At 48.9% G+C, this 18,198-nt stretch overlaps 4 protein-coding genes across 4 annotated transcripts; 3 read left to right on the plus strand and 1 right to left on the minus strand.

The window, feature by feature from the left end:
* Positions 1-509: 509 nt before the first annotated feature.
* TrAtP1_001138 (uncharacterized protein) lies at positions 510-9,056 on the plus strand. The gene is made up of 4 exons (XM_014086284.2): positions 510-731; positions 789-2,854; positions 2,912-8,167; positions 8,226-9,056. The coding sequence occupies exons 1-4, from the start codon at positions 593-595 to the stop codon at positions 8,772-8,774; spliced, it is 8,010 nt and encodes a 2,669-aa protein (XP_013941759.2). The 5' UTR covers positions 510-592; the 3' UTR covers positions 8,775-9,056.
* Positions 9,057-9,191: 135 nt separating this feature from the next.
* Positions 9,192-10,501, plus strand: TrAtP1_001139 (uncharacterized protein; the record flags this gene model as incomplete). The annotated part of the gene is made up of 4 exons (XM_066110867.1): positions 9,192-9,202; positions 9,287-9,424; positions 9,575-9,995; positions 10,086-10,501. 4 exons carry the CDS (start codon positions 9,192-9,194, stop codon positions 10,230-10,232), a joined length of 717 nt encoding a protein of 238 aa, XP_065966940.1. The 3' UTR covers positions 10,233-10,501.
* A 1,143-nt stretch (positions 10,502-11,644) lies between these two features.
* Positions 11,645-13,460, plus strand: TrAtP1_001140 (uncharacterized protein; the record flags this gene model as incomplete). The annotated part of the gene is made up of 5 exons (XM_014086283.2): positions 11,645-11,782; positions 11,841-11,897; positions 11,958-12,051; positions 12,114-12,251; positions 12,313-13,460. The coding sequence occupies 5 exons, from the start codon at positions 11,645-11,647 to the stop codon at positions 13,458-13,460; spliced, it is 1,575 nt and encodes a 524-aa protein (XP_013941758.1).
* A 263-nt stretch (positions 13,461-13,723) lies between these two features.
* On the minus strand, positions 13,724-16,255 carry TrAtP1_001141 (uncharacterized protein; the record flags this gene model as incomplete). The annotated part of the gene is made up of 1 exon (XM_066110868.1): positions 13,724-16,255. One exon carries the CDS (start codon positions 16,253-16,255, stop codon positions 13,724-13,726), a length of 2,532 nt encoding a protein of 843 aa, XP_065966941.1.
* Positions 16,256-18,198: the final 1,943 nt, after the last annotated feature.

Here is an 18,198-nt window from a genome sequence, read left to right on the forward strand (position 1 = left end):
TTTCCTTCCATTCGCAATTTTTTTATGTAAATACAATCGATATATACACGTCAGCTCATATACCTGGTGTAACTGAATATCGCCAACGACTTCTGTAACCCCCACGCCGATTTCTCATTGCAGAGTGAGACTGTAGAGTCTGAGTGCTTGTTTCCAACCTACTACTAGTAGTATGAGGCCAGCGGCATACGAAATACCCAGTAGAGTACCTACTAGTAAGATTTTACACTAAACCCCCAATGCAGCGTGTATGCTTTATTTAAAGCCTGTTATAGCTTATTACAGCTTTAGATATCCATTTTCACCCAAGTTCATAGGTATCTAGGGATTGTAAGTGTAGATGAGCTATAGACGCAGTATAGTAGGACAGAAAATGAGCAACTGGTGGGAACTATTAAGCTGGTACCTCGCTTTTCCTACCAAGGCGTAGCGCGGGGTGTTCTTCTTGTGGCAGCTGCGGGGCTTGCTGCTAGCACCTGTTAATGAAGTGTTGCACAGAATTATCCTCCCAAGCTCCATCGCCAACGACTTATCGAAAATTCCAAGGGCCCCGATGATTGTCCGCAATCATTCGCCAGGGTTGTGAGTCGATATGTCTGAACATGCTCTCAGCAGCAACGCTGCCGAAGATTATGCCGACTTGTCTCTATCTGCCCAAGCTCTAGCATCGGCGTCGCCAGGTGTGCGCATCGCCGAGCTGCAGCATTTGGCTGAGGCAGTGGTCAAGAAATGTAATGTCCAAACTGTGTCACTCTGATAGCTTTCAAATGAGCTGACCGTCCCTTTAGCATCTGACGGCGAATTCGCTTCGAAAGCTCTGCAGCTGGTTTTCAACACTCATCCATCCTATCAGGATCGCGAATCTAGACTGGCAGCCCAAAAATGCCTAGTATCGATCGTTGCGAGAGATGATGGCTCCTCAACACTGGAACAATTGGCAACATGTTTGCGACAGGAATGTTCGAAGCAGGGAATTGCTACGTCCAGTGCTTTTGTTTTAGCCGAGTGGTGCAGCATTCTTATGCAACATTTGTCTGAAGATCCGTGGGGAAAAGTCGGCAACGACATTTTACTTTCATATGCAGACGTCCTTGAAAAGTGTGTAGGGCCATCTTCAAGGCCTTCGCTGGCACATTCAGCCATTATAGTAACCCGAAGAGGGTTTCGGAAACTTTTCAATTCTCCAACTTTGGGACCCAAGAGATTGACTGATGCTGTGACGCTTTTGACCTCCAAACGCAGCACACCTACTGCGAAATATGCCATTATTCTGGGAGTCATTGCTGGGGTTACTGTCCGCCGACCTGCGCTACTTCCTACTCTGCAGACTCTAAAGTCTATGTACTACGAATTCTATAACCGGGAGATCTTGGGCTCTCGTACGACGATACCAAAACATATTGCCGAAGGGCTTGGCGACTTTTTCTCTAGCTGTACGGTACTGGACGAGCTTCAGAACATCATTGTTCCACCGCTAGAGAAAAGTTTACTTCGTACCCCTGAAGTTGCCTTGGACGGTGTTCTTCCAAGCCTAGTGAAGGCTGTGCCGGCCGAAATCGATCTCTCGAGGGTATTGACAGACAAGCTTCTGAAACTGTTACTCTCGAACGTTAAATCGACGAATATTCTGATCCGCACCGGAGTTCTCGCCTCCTTTCAAGCTATTATTGCCAAATGCCACGACTCAGACGCCATCGACAAAATCATTGAGGAGATTGGAGGCCCCTTGAAGAGTGGTAAGTTGGCGTCCGCTGATCAACGTATTCTTCACGCAGAAATGCTAGAAGCAATTCCCCTCTCTTGCCCAAATGCTCAGAAGATGACTTCTCTTCTGGCTGTGGTCGCTGGCAAGGAAGGAAATGAAGTAGCGCTGGCCGCCGAAACGTTGACCCTCTGTCGAGCCGTCACTGTCCTGATTGATGGCAATAGCGAAATTTCGCAGCCCGTCTTAGGCGCATTGCTCAAAGGATTAGCGGATAAAAAAGCGGCAATTCGCAAGACATGGCTTCTTCGTGTAGGATCTATTCTTCGTTCCGCGGATGGCTCGGATCCAAACGCCACTCTGTCTGCGTTCGCAGAGGCAATTATTCCAAAATTCATTGATAACTTCCACGAAGTTGTTGCCAATCCCACGTTGACTGCCCAGAGCGGGACTATAGTTGGAGCTTATATTCTTACTGCTATAAACCCGGTCATTCGGCGATGGCCTTCCGATACAAAGGTCGCGCAAGATCTGCTGAAATTGTCTACGACAAATCACGCGTTAGCGTCCGTACAATCTTTTCTCTTGAACTCAAAGATTTATAACAAGATTGGGAGCGAAGAAGACTACCATTGGTTCCGCCTTGCTCTAGCTTCTTCTGCTACAGGATTGGATAGCAAGACTCAGAGAGACATCATTCTTGCGTGGTCAGAAGCCATGATATATATAGTTGCAGTCACCTCTGTGCCGTCAAAGGTACGGCAAGAAAGCGCCAAGTCTCTTTCCAGCCTCTATGCTCAGAATCCCAGCATGATGGCAAATATCATCGCCGATGGTCTGTGGTCACTCTTGACCCATTCCATTAAAGCTGGGGACAAAGACACTGCTACGGGATCCCGAGATTTAGTTAGAGTGTTGAGGTCGATATGTATCAGCTCTAAGGAGCTGGAAACTCTTGGAGGCAGCGTATCGGTAGAAGCATTGGAACAGCAAGCCTGCTCTTTGCTGATTCTCTGCCGAACAGAGCTAATACCCCGAGCTAATTGGATAGACACATGTATTCGAATGGGCGTTGATCCTGGAAATCTTGCCCAGAAGTATGCGGATCCATTACTAAAGGAGATAAGCGAACGCACCTCAGCGGACCAAAAGGTATTGTTTTAACTATATTTTCAAGGGATTCACTCGGCGCTAATAGGAATGCCCCAGATTGAAATTATTCGAACTGCAGCTTATAATGCCGCCGCCGAACTGGCCTTTGTTGCCCCAGACACCATCATTCCCCGTCTAATTGATCTCATATCCCATGACTTGGATCCAGAGCCTGTGAAGGCCATTGGGCCTGTTGATGCCGCCATTTTTAGAACCCAAGAAGGGATCTGCTTCGTCGATGTCCTCAGTAAAAAGGGCAAAGAAGATATTCCAAATAAGAACACTAAAGATTACGATATCATGAAATGGGAGAAGGAGCTGAGGGCCCAACTCGAGGAAAAGAAAGGCCCACAACGAAAGCTGACTGCCGAGGAAACTTCTAAAGTAAATGCACAGTTGAAGAAAGAGGCTCAAATACGATCATCTGTTCAATCAATTGAAGCTAGACTTTTCCGAGGCGTTGGCATTGTGCGTTCCCTTGCGGGCGGACCCCCCACTGATGCGACACTCTGGCTTGGATCTGCTATCAAGTCGCTTCTTGCAGTTATGGAAGCTGGTGCGAGCCTTCTGATAGGCGATGCTGCCTCCAAGGTTTACATCGATTGTTCTGAAAAAGTGAGCTCTAGGCTTGGCCCAATTCGCCCTACTATTGGGATCGCAACGCTTAGACTTCGAAATCTATCGTTGCCAGCAATCTATGGAGACGAACCACTTGCCGATCTTGCAACAAGAGTCTTGTATCGTCTTCGATTTGTTGGCGAGCAGCGACCCTTTGATGCGGTATCTTTGATATACATCTTTCCGCTGCTCTTTTATGTTTTGCGAGAAGGGGGCGTTGGTGAGGCTCCAGATGAGCGAGATACTCAAATCGTACTGGCCGTGGAGTTCATCTCCTTTCATAGCATCACCTTTGCTGATGAATCAATACCACGCGCAGAACTCTTGAGCGTTCTTGTTCATTCAATGACAAGCCATGCTCAGCACTACAAAATCATCAAGGATTGTTTTGCTGACGTCTGCCGGTGCATTGCGCCAAATATCACTGCCAGCGAGATGCTGGTCCTTGCTCAGGGGGCTGTAGTATCACAAGCCAGTGTCCGAACTGCTGTTTTGCAGTCAATCAGCGCGGACATTGATATGACTGAGCTCGGCTACAATGATGAAATTTGGCTAGCGTGCCATGACGATATAGAAGAGAACCAAGAGCTTGGAAATGAGATATGGGAAGAAAGCGGGTTCCAGCTCAATGCCGAAGTCCCCAAGTTGATGGTACCATTTTTAAGCAGCAAAGATGGACAACTCCGTCGGGCTGCGGCGCGCTCACTCGCGAAAGCGACGCAAATTTACAAGGAAACTTTAGCAGCAGTGATTCCTGAATTAGAATCCGTCTATTTGGAAATGGCAAAGCCCAAGGCCCAACTGCTTGATGAGTTTGGAATGCCAAAGAAGATGGATCTATCTGACCCGTGGGAGGCGAGACACGGCATTGCTACCGGGTTTAAAGAACTTGCTGGTGTCCTGGATCCGACCCAAGCGGGACAGTTACTCGACTTCTTGATCCAGTCTGGGCCTCTGGCTGACAAGAACGCCTCAGTTCGAACTGAAACTCTTGACGCTGCGATAAGGATCATCGAATTACAGGGCAATAGTATAATTGACGAGCTGATGAAGAAGTTCGAGACAACCCTGGAACAGCCTGACAAAAATAGCGACGAAGTGGATCGTGTCAACGAGGCTGTTGTTATCATGTATGGCGCTTTGGCTCGCCATCTAGATGCGGGCGACAAGAAAATCCCTGTTGTGATTGAGCGTCTTTTGGTCACACTGAGCACCCCATCAGAGATGGTTCAGTACGCTATTGCTGAATGTCTCCCTCCACTTATCAGGGCCTATCCATCGAAATTGCCCGACTATGTGCAGCAATTGATGAATGAGCTTCTGAATTCTAAAAAATATGCCACCCAACGAGGAGCTGCTTACGGCCTAGCAGGCTTAATCCTTGGAAGCGGTATATCTACTATCAAGGAATTCCGAATCATGTCAGACCTCAGAGGTGCCTTGGAAAATAAGAAGGACTCACATCAGAGAGAGGCAGCTCTTTTGGCGTTTGAGTTGCTGTCCAGCATACTTGGCCGCCTTTACGAGCCTTATGTTATTCAAATTGTGCCTCTGCTCCTTAGTGGGTTTGGAGACGCAAACGCAGACGTCAGAGATGCTTGCTTGGCAGCCGCAAAGGCCTGTTTTGGAAAACTAAGTTCATACGGCGTTAAAAAGATCATGCCGACTCTCCTAGAGGGACTTGACGATCAGCAGTGGCGTAGTAAACGAGGTGCCTGCGATCTTCTCGGTGCAATGGCTTACCTTGATCCAAATCAGCTCGCTACCAGTTTACCTGACATTATCCCCCCTCTAACGAGTGTGCTCAACGATAGTCACAAGGAAGTTAGAGCCGCCGCTAACAGAAGTTTGAAGAGATTCGGAGACGTCATCAACAACCCCGAAGTAAAGAGCTTGGTTGACATTATCCTGAAGGCCCTTAGCGACCCAACTAAATATACCGACGAAGCGTTGGAGTCATTGATCAAGGTTCAGTTTGTGCATTACCTTGATGCACCCTCTCTGGCTTTGATCACTCGTATCCTGCAACGTGGTCTGGGAGATCGCTCAAATACAAAGCGCAAGGCGGCACAAGTAATTGGAAGCTTGGCTCACTTAACGGAAAAGAAAGACATTGTCATGCACCTCCCAGTACTTGTTTCCGGGCTAAAGATTGCCGCCGTTGATCCGGTTCCCACGACCCGTGCGACGGCATCTAGAGCTCTTGGCTCCTTGGTTGAGAAGCTGGGAGAGGATACGCTGCCGAACCTCATTCCCGAGTTGATGCAAACTTTGAAATCGGATACTGGTGCTGGCGACCGTCTTGGATCGGCGCAGGCATTAAGTGAAGTCCTAGCCGGCTTGGGTACCAGCAGACTCGAAGAAACTCTGCCGACCATCCTCCAAAACGTGGAATCTTCTAAGCCTGCTGTCCGTGAAGGTTTCATGTCTCTCTTCATATTCCTCCCTGTTTGTTTTGGCAACAGCTTTTCTGCATATTTGGGCCGAATTGTCCCCCCAATCCTTGCTGGTCTGGCTGACGATGTGGAATCTATCCGTGAAACCGCTCTCCGCGCTGGACGGCTGCTTGTTAAAAATTTCGCAATTCGAGCTGTGGATCTCCTTTTACCGGAACTGGAGCGAGGATTGGCAGATGACAGCTATAGAATTCGTCTCAGCTCTGTTGAGCTTGTTGGCGATCTTCTCTTCAATCTTACGGGAGTGAAAGCTGGTGCAGAGCCAGGAGAAGAAGATGACGAAAATGCCAAGGAGGCAAGTGCATCTCTGAAAGAAGTTCTCGGAGAAGAGAAACGAGACAAAATCTTGTCGACTCTCTACATCTGTCGATGCGACACGGCTGGGGCAGTTCGTTCTGCAGCCATTTCGGTTTGGAAAGCTCTTGTTCACAGCCCTAGAACACTGAAAGAATTGGTACCAACTCTAACAAGGCTACTGATTCAACGCCTTGGCAGCTCCAACATGGAACACAAAGTCATTGCTAGTAACGCGCTCGGAGAACTGATCCGGAAAGCTGGCGATGGTGTCCTTGCTAGTCTCTTGCCCACTTTAGAAACAGGACTACAGACCTCTACAGACACTGATGCCAAACAGGGCATATGCCTTGCCCTCCGTGAGCTTATTTCGTCCGCGTCACCCGAATCTCTTGAAGACCATGAAAAGACGCTCATATCTGTTGTTCGCACTGCTCTCATTGACTCGGATGCAGAGGTTAGAGAGGCGGCTGCAGAGGCCTTTGACTCCCTTCAGCAAATCTTTGGTAAACGGGCAGTGGACCAGGTTCTTCCGTTCCTACTCAACCTCCTTCGGTCTGAGAGTGAAGCAGAAAATGCCTTGTCAGCACTTCTAACGCTCTTGACTGACTCTACTCGCTCCAATATCATTTTACCTAATCTCATACCAACTCTCACGACACCACCAATTTCAGCATTTGATGCAAAGGCCTTGGCTTCTTTGTCAAAGGTTGCTGGCGCATCCATGAATCGCCGCCTACCTAATATTATTCAGTCGTTGATGGAGAATGAGATTAACTGTAGCGATGAAGGATTGCGAGAGGAATTAGCAACGTCATTCGACACGGTGATTCAGTCTATTGACGAATATGATGGCCTTAATACTGTCATGAATGTTCTTCTTGGCCTGCTTAAGCATGAAGATCACCGACGGAGGGCTGCCACGGCTCGCCACATGGGAAATTTCTTCTCCGAGTCCAGCGTGGATTACTCTCGCTATAACCAGGACATCATTCGGTCGTTGCTGAACTCGTTTGATGACAGCGACTTGGACGTGGTCAAGGCTGCTTGGAGTGCTCTTAGCGGATTCACGAAGAAGCTCAAAAAGGAAGAAATGGAATCTCTCGTGTCATCAACTCGGCAGACGCTCCAGCGTACCGGAGTTGCCGGTGCTAACTTGCGAGGATTTGAACTTCCCAAGGGAATCAGTGCCGTTCTTCCCATCTTTCTGCAGGGCCTTATCAACGGCACTGTGGAGCAAAGAGTGCAAGCGGCTCTCGGTATTTCCGATATTGTTGACCGAACAAGCGAAGCATCTCTGAAGCCATTTGTCACCCAAATCACAGGACCGCTGATTCGTGTGGTTTCTGAGCGTGCCACTGAAGTAAAATCTGCCATTTTACTCACGCTTAATGGTTTACTTGAGAAGATGCCAACAGCGCTGAAGCCTTTCCTACCTCAGCTTCAACGAACCTTTGCCAAGTCTTTAGCAGATACATCTAGCGAAGTTTTGAGGACCAGAGCGGCAAAGGCCTTGGGAACTTTGATCAATTATACGCCCAGAATCGATCCTTTGATTACTGAGCTAGTGACGGGAGCAAAGACTACCGATCCAGGTGTCAGGACGGCGATGTTCAAAGCCTTGTATGAAGTGGTCAGCAGGGCTGGTGCAAACATGGGCGAAACCTCTAGATCAGCCGTGCTGTCTTTAATCGACGGAGACGCGGATGAGAGAGATGAGGCCATGATAGTTACTAATGCAAAGCTTCTCGGCGCTTTGATTAAGAACGTATCCGAAGATGTCGCCATCAGCTTGCTCAGAAATAGGGTTATAACGTCTCAGTTTACTAACTCGTCCGTCTTGGCTCTGAATTCAGTATTGGTTGAGTCGCCAGACATCTTATTGACGAGCGGTTTAATTGATGAACTGCCAGGGCTACTCTGTGGAGGAATGAGTGATAAACGAGTAAGCGCAGTCCCAGAAACCGTTGTTCTGTTTTGCTCAGCTAACAAATTTTACACAGACCTATATCGCAGACAACTTCATCCTCGCCACGGGAAAATTCTTGCTTTCGTCACCTCCAAAATCATTTGATGACACTAAGCAGATATTCGATGCTTTGGCGCTCATTGTCCAACCGGGCAATGCTACAGACTCACGGCGACTCGCTCTAGTGACTATTCGTACACTAAGCAGGAAGAATGCGGATTTAGTACGACCTCATGTATCACTGTTGGCGCCGCCGATTTTTGCGAGTGTCAGGGACCCGGTCATTCCTGTAAAGCTGTCAGCTGAAGCAGCATTTGTTGAGTTGTTCAGCGTCGCAGACGAAGAGAGCCGAATATTTGACAAGTACATGGGAGGGCCGGGCAATGATCTGCCTCCGAACACAAAGAGAAGCATGAGTGACTACTTCAAGCGAGTTGCTATGAGGCTGGGTGTCCAAGCTAGAGAAAGGAGAGAGGCTGAGGGAGGACAAGGGAGCTTGGGACTGTCGAATGATGAGCTGGAGGATGAGCGAGAGATATGGAGTGTGGGAAAAGTTGATTTTGATGGAGAGGCAGCTGCATGAGCCAAACCACGGAGGAGTCACTGTGTACAACACTTGAGTAGGCAAACACACTCTTGTAAGATCATTTAGAAAACAAAATGAGGGCACACGTTATATAAATTTGATCTTGGCATTAGTACTACCTACTAGCATCCATCATGTCTAACAACTGCCATGATTTTACGACTATAAATATTCAAGAGAAACTCTTCCAAAATTAGATTAGACTTGCTTTTATGATTGCTGTAGACTTATGACGTTTTGAATACCAAAAGGAAGCAGTCATCAGCAGCCCCACTGATTTCTTCTCTTTATTTTTCCTTCTCTCTTGAATTTCTACGAATTTAGATCCCAGATCTGCCTAGATCTATCTACTTATTCTGGTGATTATGTAATGCTCACTCACAGCATACATACTTATTCAAGCTTACCAGCCAGATGCGAGGCACGTGATCATAACTCTGCCATGCTAGATCATTACTCATCCGAGCCCTCGCTTAGCCGCTGTTTGAAGTGCTAAAATTCTGGCCTAGTGCACGTGAACCCACAAACTTTGAGCAGAACTGCTACGAGCCTCTCCAGAAATTCTGGCCTCGTAAACCCTCCCCCAAAACTTCATCCAACCTCATCGCCATCGAGGGCCGGCCATCAACACCGAAGTCATTCAAGATGTAAGTTGATATTGCATTTATCCGACCTGGACAACACGCTTGCCTACGAATGATTTCATTAAGACGACGACTTTTCCTTTGATTGGAATCTTTTCAATTGGCGATGGAGGGGACATATTGCTGACAAAAGTTTTGTTTCCCATGGCTTAGGGTCAACCTGCGAACTCAGAAGCGCCTTGCCGCGTCAGTCATTGGCTGCGGCAAGCGCAAGATTTGGCTTGATCCTAGCGAGCAGAGCGAGATCTCAAACGCCAACTCTCGCCAGACCATCCGAAAGCTCGTCGCCGATGGCCTCATTATCCGAAAGCCGGTGACCATGCACTCGCGATCCCGAGCCCGCGAGCTCAACCTCTCCCGAAGAGAAGGCCGACACCGTGGTTTCGGTAAGAGAAAGGGTACCGCCGACGCTCGTATGCCCACCCAGGTTCTCTGGATGCGCCGCCTTCGCGTCCTCCGCCGCCTTCTCGTCAAGTACCGTGCCAGCGGCAAGATCGACAAGCACCTCTACCACGAGCTCTACCACCTGAGCAAGGGTAACACATTCAAGCACAAGCGTGCCCTGGTGGAGCACGTATGTTTTATCATTCCTTTATCCTACCCCCTCTATGCGATGAGGTGAAGAAGGTTTGAAGATTTGTTCTAACGTCGCTCTTCAATTTAGATTCACCGTGCCAAGGCCGAGAAGCAGCGTGAGAAGGCGCTCAAGGATGAGATGGATGCCAAGCGTGCCAAGACCAAGGCCGCTCGTGAGCGCAAGATGGAGAGAGTGGCGGCAAAGCGAAATGCCCTGCTGGCGGATGACGAGTAAAACCATTTTTGAAAGGACATTCTCGGTCTGAGGGGCTGCATTTGGAGTCTACGGGTTGGGTTCTTTTTTCTATGCCCTTCTGGTTTCTACAGTCGTACCAATGGGTTTGTGGCATGTAGCATTGAAAAAAAAATGAAATGGTAAATGCTCGAGAACTTTTATTCGATCTCTTGTTGAAGCATGACAAATTTTACGTCTATGATACCTTGGAAAGATATTAATGGCCTCACGGTGATGGGTGGAAATAAAAAATGTGTAGTATCCCAAGGGTAGGATTCTTAGAAAGAGATTTTATTTACAATCAAATTGTGAGAGACATAAATGACAGGTTTTTGAGAAAGACAAGAGACATTTGAGGTGAAAACAACAAGATCAGGTACGCAAGGAGAGATGGTGGTCAAGAGCTTTGTGCAGAGAGGACAAGAAGGAAACCGAGCACGGGTACATCAACTATTGGTTGGATCAGGATCCTTCAAATTGCCCCTTCAAGGTGGTGAAGGGCGCCAGGGCATATCAGCATGCTCCCGCAAGAAGCGGAATTCCAATAAGCAAAACCAAGCAGTCTCGTCACGCCCAACTTTAGTTGATAATCTAGAAAGAGGGAAATAGAAATCAGCGCACGGGAGTCGAGCATCACGTCTTAAGCATCCGAACAGAGCCGGAGGCGGGGAGCTGTGGGGAAGCGGGAAAAGAATAAGCCGAAGAATCGAAAGTTGCGCCGTGATCGCTTCAGCGAGAGGATCCTTCTCTGCTACTCTAGAATATCTAGTACTACTTGCCTCGCCTTGTTCTTGTCATGGTTCTGAATGGTAGAGCTCAATTCACAAGTGGTTTAGTAGTAGAGCGAGGCCTCTACCGGAGTGCGACTATCCCATCTTGTGGAGGTATAGCTTGCAATGACTCGAAAGGGCGCTAATTGAAGACATCGGAATCTTCAGCATCTTCAGCCTTGAACGTACAGGTCATAGCAGCCCCATGCGAGGAATCGCATTATGTAACGCATTCCACTGAAGCAGTGAAACTATTTGTAAAATGCGCGCTTCAGCTGCCATCCCTCACAAGGCAGCTTGGGGGCAGGCCGCGAAGCTCTGCGAATTCGGTACCTGGCAGACATGTAACTGCACTCGCTAGCAGGCGGCAAACTATACTGCCTTGGGTTGTATGCGGGGATGGCGAGACTTGCAGCCGGATAATCACGGTCAGCCAGGCTACGGAGCGCCGCATTTCAACCCACGCGATCGGAGTTGCGTGCGGCAAGCAGCGCCGCTACGATTTCTCGCCGGCCCATTTTGTTCTCCGTCGCAACATCTTCGCAGGCTCGATATTTAGCCGCCTCGCCCTTTAAATCTCCTGTCTGCGTCGCAATTGAAGTCGGCCGCCGCCACGTCTGCAGCCTTCAAGTTCCTGACGCCATGGCAGCTTATTTGCGAAGCAGGGCTATGCCGCTTGGCAGCTTGAAGAGGCTGGCAACAAGGCCGCCATCTGTGAACGCAGCATCTCTGATCGCTCGACGAGCAAAGGCTTCACTGGCCCAAGATGGCCAGCAGCAGGTCGGCAAAGTTCCAATTGGCCATGGCAGGCACCATGTACTGACAAGGTTCTCAACAGCTTCTCTCGGCGCATCTCGAGAAGGCCGACCCGGCTGTTTTTGATATCATTGAGCGAGTCCGTCTCTGAAGAATCAGCCCACATAGCAAGTGTTGCGCATGCTGAGCATTGGAGCAGGAAAAAAACCGTCAGAAGCATTTCATCAATCTGATTCCGTCAGAGAACTTCACCTCCCAGGCCGTACTAGATGCGCTGGGCAGTGTCATGCAGAGTACGTAAACGCTGGAGTCGCCGAGTGGCTGCTCAGAGTAACTAACAGATATTCCCTTGCAGACAAGTACTCGGAGGGATACCCTGGCGCCCGGTACTATGGCGGCAATGAGGTTATCGACCAGTCGGAGAGACTATGCCAGCAGCGAGCACTGGAAGCATTTGGCTTGGATTCCAAGAACTGGGGAGTCAATGTACAGGGCAAGTCAAGCATTGTTCGAAGACTCTATCTAGCAAGTGGACTAATAATTGCTGCTTCCAGCTCTTTCTGGCGCCCCGGCAAACCTCTATGTATACTCAGCACTTATGGATACTCATGACCGACTGATGGGCCTTGACTTGCCTCATGGCGGACATCTTTCCCATGGCTACCAGACACCGACCAAGAAGATATCTGCAGTGTCAAAATATTTCGAAACTCTGCCTTACCAACTGGACGAGCGTACCGGCTATATCGATTACGACAACCTTGAAAAGCTGGCCACCATCTATCGGCCCAAGATCATCATTGCCGGAACCAGTGCTTACAGCCGCTTGATTGATTACCAGCGCATACGGGAAATTTGCGACAAGGTCAACGCTTACATGGTGGCAGATATGGCGCACATCTCTGGTCTTGTTGCCGCCAAGGTGCTGCCCGGTCCATTCCCCTTCGCTGACATCGTCACCACTACCAGCCACAAGAGTCTCCGTGGTCCCCGTGGAGCTCTCATCTTCTTCCGTAAAGGTGTCCGAAGGCAGAACCCGAAGACCAAGGAGGACGAGATGTACGATCTTGAAGGCCCCATCAACAACTCCGTTTTCCCCGGTCACCAGGGTGGTCCTCACAACCATACCATCACAGCTCTTGCTGTAGCTTTGAAGCAGACACAGACGCCGGAATTCCAGGCCTACCAGTCCCAAGTTTTGGCAAACGCCAAGGCCTTCGCTAAGCGTCTTGGAGAAGACAAGGGAAAAGGTGGCCTAGGCTATAATCTTGTCAGCGGCGGTACCGACAACCACCTCGTTCTCGTCGACCTTAAGCCCCATGGCATTGACGGCAGCAGAGTAGAGCGCGTTCTGGAATTGGTCGGCGTTGCTGCCAACAAGAACACCGTCCCGGGCGATCGATCAGCCTTGGTACCTGGCGGTCTTCGTATGGGAACGCCCGCCATGACAACTCGTGGCTTCCGTGAAGACGACTTTGTCCGCGTAGCAGATGTTGTTGACCGAGCTGTCACCATTGCGACTCGCATTAACAAGACTGTGCGAGCGGCAGCTCAAGAGCGAGGCGAAAAGTCGCCCGGCAAGCTCAAGCTGTTTGTAGAGCATCTGGGTAACGGAGACAGGGATCCGGAGATTGTGCAGCTGAAGAGCGAAGTCGCGGACTGGGTAGGCACTTACCCTCTCCCTTGGGACGCTGCTCAATAGTTGAACCCCATATGGCAAAAGTCTTGTCCAAAAAACTGTATTTTAAAATAGTTAAATTGAAGGATTCTACCACCATCATAGGCATTCCGGCTGCGGTTTCAAACGTTTCTCTGCAGCTGGTACTCATTCTTCAATTTGTCAAATCAAGTAGAAGCATTTCGTGAGGCTCTACATGTACAATAGATTACAAGGTAATAGGATGCCAGGAAGGTTAGATTAGTGAAAAGTTTATAAGTATATCCTCTCTTGATGAGATGTTGAAACTAGCGATTTCCTACAGCCGTAACAACATTGTCCAACTGTCGAACAGCCTCATAATACTTCTGCAATCCGTCTAGACCTTTAAATGCTACTTCTGAGCCGTATTTTTCTACGATGGAATACAAAGTTGGCCAGACGACAAAGTCAGGAAGGGTCAGTGAATCTTCACATAGGAATGGAACTCGCTCATTTTTCAGGTCGTCGACAACGTAGCTGTCCCAAACAGCAAGCTCCTGTTTCAATGTCACAGGTAGTGCTCCGGCACGAGTCCCTGTACTTCCATCGCACCTCAGCTGGCGCCAGATATTGAACAGATTCATTCCTTGCTGAAACTGGCTGAACAGTCTGGCAAGGTCTGATGGATTTCGAGTGGTGGCTCCTGAGCCAGTGACACGGCCTGGACCATAGCGCGAGTAAAGGTATAGCATAATAGCCATGTCGCCATGAACGACGGATTTAGCAGCATCATTATCAATGAACTTTATGGGAAGAGACCATAGTGCTGGCGGGTTGTTTTGGTTCTCGTTATGGGATTCGGAGCCAGAAGCCATGCTACCCTTGGCATACTTAATGCCATACTCGGCCAGCATAAGTGTAATGCGCATATTCACTAATGGGTCTGCGGAAGCAAAGAACCTAGGGGAATTGCTTATATGCAAAACGTCGAAACCACGGCCGTAATGAGCAGACCAGTCAAAGTCCGAGGCATGATTCTCTGTGCCGAACGCCTGGATCATTTTAACAGCCTCAGAGCTCTGGCCGTTGCTTATGGGATGCGCGGTGTCGCGAGTCTTGCCTGTTGCCCCTTGACCCCAGATGATGGTCTCATCACGATCCAGAAACGTTCCAATGTGTCTAAATGTAAGCGATATACGGCGCCCTGAATACGCCAGTTCCGCAGCTGACTTGTCGCGATCTGCGCGCTTGTCTCGTCGGATGGCGTGCAGCCACTTCATATTAGTCTGCAGGCCCATGCGACAGAGTGAGTTGTGAGGAAGCCGAGCGCGCTGAATCTTTCGCTTCTCCTCTTTGCCTGCTGCTTCTGCTGCTGCCGTCCCAGAAAGATCCTTTTCCAGCCTCTTAGTTCTTAGTATCATGGTTCTTTCCGCTCCAAGGCTGACATTCGCGATATAAGACCCCTTCACAATGTCCAGCGTTTTGTCGCTATGCTCGGAAATGTAATCATTTCCGTCACGGTAGAATTGAATAAGGACATGGTTGAGAGGATGACCAAGATGCTTCTCGATTTCAGCCTTGATGGCTTGGACCGTAGGGGAAAAGGGCAGCAGGGGCGGAGATTCGTCGGCAGGGTGACGATACACTGGCATTGTGCCATCTTCGTCCACCCGGCCTTGAACCGCGACAAGTCGAGGAACCTCTCCGCCCTGGTGGGACATTCGCTGCCAAAGAACCTCCTTTTCAAGCTTATCAAAAGCTTCATTCGCCAATGGCTTTGGCAGGGCATCACATATGACGTCTGTGTCACCTTCGCACAATTTGGACTGTGACGACGAGTCACTTTCGTTTTCGGAATCGGCAACACGTCCCGCTGAGCCACCTTCAACCACAGGTTGGTCTTTCTCATTCTCTTTTTCAACTTCAGTGGCAGCCTCTTGAGGCTCTTGAGTTTCAGCCTTGACTTCAGGGGCCTGGTTGACTTTGTCTACAGCAGTGCTAGGGCCGGATGGGCTGGAATCTAACTTGAGACCAGACAGGGACTGTATAATGTCTTCATCGGTACTAGCGACAGCCTTTGCCCGTTTAGCAGACGTTGCATCCCGTGGTTCACTTGGAGTCTTAGTCTCTGATTTGCTTGGGACCAAGGTCTTGAGGACTTCTTGCGAGGATAGAATCTCACAGCCAGTTAGTTCAATGAGGTTCTTTATCGCCGCAGCTTGTCTGGACTTGTGGCGATATCCGCAGCAGTCTTCTATGACTGTAATGGCCATACCGTGGCCGGCCGCTTCCATGGCGGTAGCATAGACACCAATATTCGCAAGAGAGCCGCAGATGAAAACTTCAGTAACCATTCTACCACGCAAAGCGCGCAGTAACTGTGTGCCATGAAACGCCGAGTAATAAGACTTTGTTAATTTGAGATCCTTGCTGTGAATGGCCTCCTCAATAGCCAATGGGACGTTGCTCCCCGGATCAGAAGAAGCCTTGCCGTGTAAAGGCTCTTCATGGCTTAAAAAAGCTTCGGGGTCTAAGGATTCATCAGAAGAAGCCTCAGTCGCAATTGGCCTATCCTTATTTCGGGAAGATGTAGGTTGCGAAGCAGGTGAGTTCTCTGATAATATGATCTGATCGCCATCAATCGAACGAGCCTTGTCAAGCCGAGATTGAATCCAGATGACATCTCCCGCAGAGCGAAAGGCGGTTGCTATTTCAGCTGTACGTTTGACAAATCCCTCGGGGCGATTAACAGGCAGCCCTGGATCAGCATCGCCGATGAACTCATTTTGAAAGTCAACCACAATGAGAGCTTTGCGTGTTGTAATCTGAGGTAGTGCGGCTTGGTCGAAAGCAAACATTTTGCCCAGCTGGTTGAACAAGCAGATGATTATTAAACGTGAGCGTGTTGTGAATTATCAAGATGGAACGAAGATGGCTCTTCCGCTTGGCCCAGAGTCGTTGACTGAGTCTATGTGGACTAAGTCTAGGTGGACAGAGGCGGGATGTTTAGCTGAAGAACCGTCGGTATGTGAAAGATCGCTTGAGCACGTCTCGACACCATTCATTGAAGACAGCCAGCGAAGCACAGCCGAAGTTTGGGAGAGCAGCTTCACTCTGCATATAGCAATGGAAAATATTTCGAGAAGATGGGAGAAGTCACCAGAAGAAAGAAGACGTCAGGTCCAGCATTCCACAGGGGCGCAGGTCGGTGTTAGCTACGCTAGCCTACACAATTTAGCGTAGTGCGCCATGCAGGCAGAACGCGCCCCAGGATGAATTACAACAGAGCTGAAGGATCTTTTTCAAGCGCGTCGAAATAAGGGCTTATAGCATGGCGCTGCTGACAGGAGCATGCAGCAAGATTAAGGAGAAGACACAGGGTAGACTACAGGTATCACAGAGCTGATATATGCCGGTAGGTGGATTGAGATGCCGCCCTAATGTGGCTTATGCACCGGTCCCGAACTGAGTGGTCAATGATGAGCGATTCAACGATGGCTTCATATATGCGTGTTTAACGGGCTCGAGTGCATAATATAACTCGAGATATATCGCGGAAACTGCCAGTCAGGCATAAGGACGAGGATACAATGGAGAGATTGCCCCGTTGTCCCCTAGCACTATCCTATACAGTTCAGTCTAGAAAGGCCCTCGGAAAGAACCCCAGAAGGACTTTCAACAAGGTCAAGTCAAAGATACCCTCGCACCACTAGTTGAGTCACCTTGGACAACCTACGATAAGCTACATGCCCTTCAATTCGGTGTCAGCGAATATGTGACAGTGGCGGAGAAGAAAAGACCCGACCCTGACCGAAGTCTGCTCATTGTCATCAAGAAGTTCGTGCGGACGACTGTTTACAACACAACTTCAACTCGCAGACCTAGGGGGTTCAGGAACATATCCAGCCTCACAGCCACGGCAAGCTCCTTATAGACTCACTTAGCTTAATAAAGGTGCAGCTTGTTCAAGGATACAGCAGAGAAGACGGGAGTCTTAGCGTCGATCGACCAGATTCATGTCCTCTCAGCGTGGAGTTCCTCTCTAAAACAGCGTGTGCAGCCACATTTAACTGCCTCAGAAAGGTGTAATGTTATTTTCTCCTCTCAGGATTTGAACGCTAATTGTTGCAGAGTCGTCTGCTGCAACTACCTTGGCATAAGAGATGTATTGCTGGACTGGTACCAATGGCGCATTTCTGCGCTGCCCGTGGATACACATTTCCCCCTCCATGACGCAATGTTCGCCGTAGTTCTTCAGGAATCGTTGGTAGAGTAAAGATCAATTCCAGACTTTCTAAAATCTAAACAAACGTTGAGCCACAGCTGATTACTCACGGCTGATACTCCAACTCCAAAAGCTCCATCGTGTTGTGTGAATACTCTCATCAACATATGGAGCAATTCCCCTGTTGGCCGAACTGCCGAAGGAAGGCTCAAGCAAAATAGATAAGACTTATCCCGTCTGCAATTCCCAGCAATGCGTGAGACACTAGCCACCATACGGCGCTTCTGCGGCGGATGGTCCAAATTGTCACGATCTCTGTCACCAGGTGGAGATCAGACTCCAGCGCTTTGTCGTTGTCGGGCGGTGATGGTGTAAAAAGAACTATAGTTAAAAACTAATAGTATTTTTATGGAATATACTTAAAATAGAAAAAATTAATTCAAGAAAAGAATATGTATTTATATATCAAATGTAAAGGGTTTGTTACCTTAAAATAAGATAAAAAAAAAACTAGCGTTGTAAATACTTTACCAGGTCTCTAACCTAAGACGTCTAAAAAATTTTGTGAGGCCTTTT

Source organism: Trichoderma atroviride, chromosome 1 (assembly GCF_020647795.1).
Source record: "Trichoderma atroviride chromosome 1, complete sequence".
Lineage (NCBI taxonomy): Eukaryota > Fungi > Ascomycota > Sordariomycetes > Hypocreales > Hypocreaceae > Trichoderma > Trichoderma atroviride.

Bases quoted from the DNA above. Each gene is read 5' to 3' on its own strand.
- TrAtP1_001138 (XM_014086284.2), top strand. From the start codon at position 593: ATGTCTGAACATGCTCTCAGCAGCAACGCTGCCGAAGATTATGCCGAC. The intron at 732-788 runs GTAATGTCCAAA...CCGTCCCTTTAG, and splicing joins TGAGGCAGTGGTCAAGAAAT to CATCTGACGGCGAATTCGCT. The intron at 8,168-8,225 runs GTAAGCGCAGTC...AATTTTACACAG, and splicing joins GAGGAATGAGTGATAAACGA to ACCTATATCGCAGACAACTT.